At 36.8% G+C, this 7,005-nt stretch overlaps 1 protein-coding gene across 1 annotated transcript in view; it reads left to right on the plus strand.

Annotated features, from left to right (window-relative positions):
- Positions 1 to 5,591, plus strand: part of GNB5 (G protein subunit beta 5) — a 52,906-nt gene extending 47,315 nt beyond the window's left edge. The window contains exon 11 of the mRNA XM_073653033.1: positions 284 to 5,591. Coding sequence (XP_073509134.1) covers positions 284 to 295 — 12 coding nt within the window. The 3' untranslated portion in view covers positions 296 to 5,591. The remainder of the gene's footprint in view (positions 1 to 283) is intronic.
- Positions 5,592 to 7,005: the final 1,414 nt, after the last annotated feature.

The following is a 7,005-nucleotide window of genomic DNA, read 5'->3' on the forward strand; positions in this document are numbered from 1 at the left end:
ACTTCCTACTCTGCCTACAGTTCTGCCCAGCAAAAGCGATCTATGGTGCATCATTCCCAACACGGAGAGCGTTGGCATTCTGGGACTACCCTGCTGATGGTTGGTAGCTTTCACTAAGACCATGCTAATATAGTCAACCTCAAGGGTCATTTATTAGTTTGGGTCATTTCCCAGTAATGGTGCATATTAGGGATGAGCTCACCAATGTTCTGTATGCAGGGATTTCATTCGATTTCACTTGACATCATTATCAGTAGAAATATTTTTATCACTTTTTCCACAGATCTGGGCTTGATCCGACTTGTGAACATGTAGACTCATGAAGGACACTTCAGTCTCACTGTACTGGAACAGATGAAGCAGGGCACTGCGATGGATACACATTGTTTAGTAGCATATTACTGTCCTCAAAGTTTACAGGTACTACCAAAAATGGCCAGTGTCAGCTGCTTGTAAATGAAGGTAGTACATAGATATATTTAAAGGTCAGACAGTATAGTCATGTTCCCTTACTGAGTCGATTCAGGTAATATCACAAAGTCTGCTATACACTTGAAGACATATACTGACATCTACTGAGACCTCCTCCCATCCTTAGACCTCTATGAGATGCCGTAGGGTTCCCATAATCCAAATAATACTATATTCCAATACTTTCCCATATGGATGCATTGTGTCCCAATATTGGATTATGTCCGCTGGGCTTTCCTATGTCTGTTTCTTCCTTTGGGATATTGGTTGCACCTATTACAGTGGATAAACTATATGAAAGTATATTTCATTGTATCGAGTTGGTTGCCTTGAATGCTACTGAATAAACTGCGATTACTCTGTAGGCCATGACCAGGACGTAATTCCCATTCCAGTTACTGGCAGATGTCACATAGGTTTAAATACAGATTTCCCATCCCTTTCATTTTCTATAAAGACATTTTCTTACATTCATATTATTACTGTATATACAGCCTGACATAATACACGAGGCCACAACTAAACTGGTGTTTTCTATTGATCTCACCACTGCTAATATGTCTAAAGGATTCAGTACAGTGATATTACAATTCACATGTAAAATGCAGCTTTCTGCATCTTCACATAATTTCAATCAATCTAACTATAAAGATGAGCGACAGTAATCGTCATAGACAGCATGTAGCATTATGTAGCAGATTCTTTTCTATTTTGCGAACACTCTTTTCTTTACATAACATTAAGGGTATACATACATGGAAATATATATACATACATATATATGTTTATATATGGTTCTATATTTATACACAAACACACACGCACTATATATATATATATATATATATATATATATATATATATATATATATATATATATATATATGGTGTTCCTGTAGATAATCCATATATCCATATAGTTACAGTTGGATCTTCTAACCTATACTCACTTATATTCATATGTTTGCATGAAATGAGACTATAAGTAACATGATAAAGTGACATGGTGTCCTGCGCACTACTGGTACATGGAGCAAGGGCAGTACACTTTTTTTTGCACCACAGTTGGTTAATATCACAGCGACAGCCAGTATGCGGACAATCATAGAGATAACATTGGGGGATGTATGATTTCATTTTTGAGTGATCATTGAGCTGAACATTAAGATTAAAGACACTTTGTAATAAATAAAGTATATTAGACTATGTATTGTGCATCTGGACACTAAGTGTTGAAGCCACAGAACCCATTTACATCATAGCATCTTGTATACAGCGCTCCATTACATTCACTGCTATAGTAAGTATGATGCTTAGTGAAAAACTGAATACGGTAAAATACATGTATCTGAAGCATGTGTGATAATTATGTCATCAATAGTTTGGTTTACTATACAGCAACCAATAGCATATTAGTTGGTAAATCCACAAGCAATATCTAATAGGCAGGCAGGCAGAAAGTTGAAATAGCATCCATGTTCCAGTGGTCAGTATAAGGCTATGTTCACACATTGGGGTTTTTTTCTGCAGCAAAACCTGACCTCTTGCCAGGAGGATTGTTCAGGATTTTTCTTGCTTGTTTTTTGGTGCGTTTTTGCTGCATTTTTTCATTGTCCTTTAGTCTCTTTATGCATGTACATAAAGTTCAGTACAAAAAAAAAAATCTCATTCTGGTTTTGGCACAAAAAACGCTGAAAAAAGAAGGGACAGAAGGGAATGCTCTATTTTGCAAAAAAACAGGCAAAGCACAAAATCCTGGTTAAAAAAAAACAAGATGTGTGCATGAGATTTCTGGAATCTCATAGACTTTGCTGGTACTGTAAAACGCAGCTGCATAAAAAAACTCATCAAAAAAACGAAGAAAAAACGCAATGTGTGAACATAGTCTTAGTATGCTTATCTATCAATGGATCAAAGCTACACTATACAGCACCTCCTCAGCCAAATACTGGAAGGTCGACATGTGCTCATGAATGTTCCTGCGCTTTCACACTGATTAGTATGTCATTTGCTGGGGCACCAGTTAGTTCTGCATTACTGATCTTTCTGCTATAAGTAGATCCAGTAACAAGCTGCTACCATTTTGAAGGCTATAGAGGCCATGAGGAAGGGTTTTAATCACCCAGTTCGTCATCTACATACTGGTATAGATTGACCCTTCTCTGATCTCCACTCTTACGCTCCGTGTCTGTCACTCTTGTATATTACTGCCATATTCCCATGACTCGTATGACTACTTAGATAATACATAAGGGAGTGGAATTAGTTTAGTGAAGTAGTGTAAGTTTTCTCCTTGTGGAGAGTGACATGCCAGGTCTGGCACGCCAGTATGAGGAGACTCATACTTTGCACTGACGAGGGGCCAACACCCCGAAACACCGTGTCTGCAAATTGAGATATTGATTTAGCTTTTATCCTAAGTCATATTGCAAGCATATTGGCTTGTTAAAGGGTCGATATTTACTTGTACGATTGCTGCTTCCAATAGGTGGCGCTATAGAGTTCAAGTCCTCTTCCTCTCTGAAGAGACAATTTGCATATGTGAAGTACTGTAGAAATACCTACATAACAACCCATATAGGAAATAGCAATGTATTCTCCTTTTAAGCCATCCAAATCAATGGCTATAAAAGATATAGCATTAAAATATTAAAGTCACTGATATTTATAGTGAACACATTACTAGAAATATATTTTAAAGAGTAATTGAACTTTTTTTTATTTAAACTTTGAAGAGCCATTAAAAAGTTATGAATCTTTGTAGAGCAGCAGTTCAGAGCAGCTTCTAAAAGAGCATGAACAAGGCAGTTGAAAGGGCATTTTCAGCATGGTGTTTGAGAGAGAAGAAAGCAAAATAAGGTATTGGAGTATATAACAAAGATTCATACCTTTTCAATGGCTGATCAAAAACCAAATAAAAAAAAGGATAATTACTCTTTAAAGATCTTAAGATGTCTTAAAAAGTAGCACTTAGCTTCAATACAGCCTATACATATAACATATAGCATAGACTGACATACTATGAGATGTCATTGTGGAAACTTTCAGTTGTGAATTGACCAAACTTTGCATTGAAAATATCCATTTACTTCACTTATTTACAAACTACTTTTGAGCAAGCGTCTACTTATGTGCCAGGAATGTGTACACTGATCATAATGAAATGATTTCTAGACATCCTACACATTTCAAGTCATGTCATCCAAAAACTGTAAGGGTATGTGCCCACGATGCAGATTTTAAGCAGAAATTTCCTGAGTGTTTTTTCCTCTCCCTGGCAGAAAAAATGCATGCAGATTTTACATGCGTTTTTTTCTGCCAGGGAGAAGCGTTTTTTAAGTGTTTTTTCATGCGTTTTCGCATGCGTTTTTTCAAGCGCCTTTCCAAGTGATTTTCAGCATCACTTGGAAAAGTGCTTGACAAGTTGGTCACACAATATAAATCCATGCACCTATAGTAAAAAAAAAAAAAGAATTATAAATTTAAAAAAAAGAAAATATTCATACACATCTCTCCGGCCGTCCCCGGTCTGCTCCAGGCGGCCCGCTGTGTTCTGCCAGGACCTGCGGTGACGTAATTTAGTCAGCTGATGGTCACGCGACTATCACCTGACCGCTGGCGTCAGCGGTCGTGTGACCATCAGCTGACTAAATGACGTCACCGCAGGTCCTGCCAGTACACCGCGGGCCGCCAAGGAGAGAGGACGCCGCCGGGAGCAGACCGGGGGCCGCCGGAGAGATGTGTATGAATAATTTTTTTTATTTTTTACTTTATAATTCCTTTTTACTTGCAGGTACTATGGTACCCGGGTTGGAGGAGGGTCTCCTCTTCTCCAGACCCAGGTACCATCCACGCATTGAACCGCATAACATCCGCATGTATACATGCGGATGTTATGCGGTTCAATGTAAGTCAATGGTGGCGATTTTGCCGCAAAATCGCACAATAAATAGTTGTGCTGCGGATTTTTCCGCAATGATAATCCGCATCGGAAACTTCAGCAGCATGTGCACAGCACATGCGGATTATCATTGAGAAACATGGCAGACATCTTAACAAGCGATTTTAATGCATTTCCGCTGCGGAAATACAGCCGCAGAAACGCATTAAATCCGCATCGTGGGTACACAGCCTAAAACTTTTACTACTTCTTGGATTTTATGTGCTTTCTAAAGCACCAATTCTGACAACTGTTCATCTCTAGAAATATTTTCTGTAGGTTTCCAGGATGATAGATATACAAAATCAAAATGTAACATTATGTCGGTTATGTATTGCCCTTAGCATATACTCTTCCTGCTATAAATAGGCACTGTATAGAAGGGAATGACAAGGACATGGTGTTGTGCAACTTTAGCACATGCTAAATATAAAGCACAATACATCACTCTTATTAGGGGCAGTGATACTTGTGGACGTTGATATATAGAGTGCTGACATATTCCTCTTGAAGGACATTTATTTCAATAAACTGGACTTTTATGGCGAGACATTGCGAAGAGGCTTTTTTTTCTCCAAGTGGCTGTATTCTCATCCATAGCGAGTTTAAGATTTCAAGATTTCATAAACATTAGAAGGACAAATATATAAATCCTCCCTGGGTGAAGACCTTGACTTAGATCAGACTATTACACATTTTATAATCTGGAAAATAATATAATTTTATGCATCATTTGTCCAAATCTTTCATTACAAAAAGCCACAAAAGTGGTGTATTTTGTTCCATTGTGTTTTTAGAAAAAATAAGTAAATATTTCAAATTAATTATTTCAGTTCTTACTGCTGCTCTATTGTATTCTGTGGATGTAATACTCTCACACACGACGCTCTACTGACATAGCCCATCGTCTTGCAAGAAGATGTAGTCCATGTCTTTATATGTCTTGCCACAAGTGTAAGATGCGCAGCCTGTCCTATAGTATCCTGAATTTCATACTTTATAGAATGTAGACAACACCAAAACTGTATTGCACTAGGAGTAGTCTGCCGATGATATTATTTATTACGTTAAGCTGATGCACTGTTGTATAAATAACTTTCCTACATTGTGTCTGGTGTTTATTGTGTGTGACACTAGATATACAGTAGATATGTATAAAAATAAATATTTTACAATTTAATTCTCTAGTATGTGTCAATTCATCACACTCTGAATACTTTCAATTTTGTGTATTTAATTTATGAAATTGCTCACATCTAACATTGTGTTGCCATAACATACATGGAAGACAGAAAATACAGAATCAATATTTCTAGTGCCTGAATAATTTCCGGAAGACTGGTCGGCCTCATAAAAACAACAGGTTCCTTAACCTCTTCACCCTCAAGCCTGTTTTCACCTTCCTGATGAAGCCAAATTTTACAATTCTGACAAGTGTCACTTTATGGGTTAATAACTCTGGAACGGTTCAAGATATGTCATTGATTCTGAGAATATTTTTTTTTTTTTTCGGGACATATTGCACTTTATGTTAATGATGAATTTTGATCTATATGATTTGCGTTTATTTATGAAAATATCGAAAATTTTACAAAAAAAATGGGAAAATGTCGCAATTTTCAAACTTTGAAGTTTCATGCCCTTAAACCAAATAGTTATATCACACAAAGTAGATAATAAACAACATTTCCCACATGTCTACTTTATGTCATCATCATTTTTGAAACATCATTTTTTTTTTGTTAGGAAGTTAAGGGTTAAAAGTGGATCAGCAATTTTTCATTTTTCCAACAAAATTTACAAAATCTATTTTTTTTTAGTGACCATGCCACATTGGAAGTGACTTTAAGGGGTTTATATGACAGAAAATTCTCAAAAGTGACACCATTATAAAATCTGCACCCCTCAAAGTGCTCATTCAAGAAGTTTATCAACCCTCCAGGTGCGTCACAGGAATTAAAGCAATGTGGAAAGAATAAATGAACATTTTAAGTTTTCCCACAAAAATGTTACTTTTGCCCCAAATTTTCAATTTTCACAAGGATAACAGGAGAAAATGGATCATACAATTTGTTGAGCAATTTCTCCTGAGTACATCAATACCACATATGTGGTGGAAAACTACTGTGTGTTTAAAGCGGGCGTGATGGGGTGCACCAAAATACCAACTATGGTATCATATATACATAGATTAAAATGTGGGTACTATATCCTGCATTGAAAATGAGAAAATATTGCAAGGGAGAGAGGAGAGAAACAATGCATAAAGGGATATGCACACCAAATAGCCAAAAGTATACAAATTCATTCAAAAAAGATCCGTGCACACACGTGAAAACATTAAAAACATTTAAAAACTAATGACCAAAAAGACCATGTCCACAAAAGCTTGATATATTGTAGGATAAACAGTTACATATAAACAGAATATACCAAAGCATATACAAATAATGATCCAACCCACTCCTAAAGCATGATAACCAAAACTGCTGGACAGATAACCAAAACTGCAGACACAACCCCAAGGCGTCCCTATGGGGGAGTGTGTGCAAGAAATGTGTCTCAGTCCTACAGGGTACACAGAAAATCCTGCC

This window comes from Phyllobates terribilis, unplaced genomic scaffold (assembly GCF_046119375.1).
Source record: "Phyllobates terribilis strain yellow unplaced genomic scaffold, ASM4611937v1 Scaffold_11__3_contigs__length_659146591, whole genome shotgun sequence".
Taxonomy (NCBI): Eukaryota; Metazoa; Chordata; class Amphibia; order Anura; family Dendrobatidae; genus Phyllobates; species Phyllobates terribilis.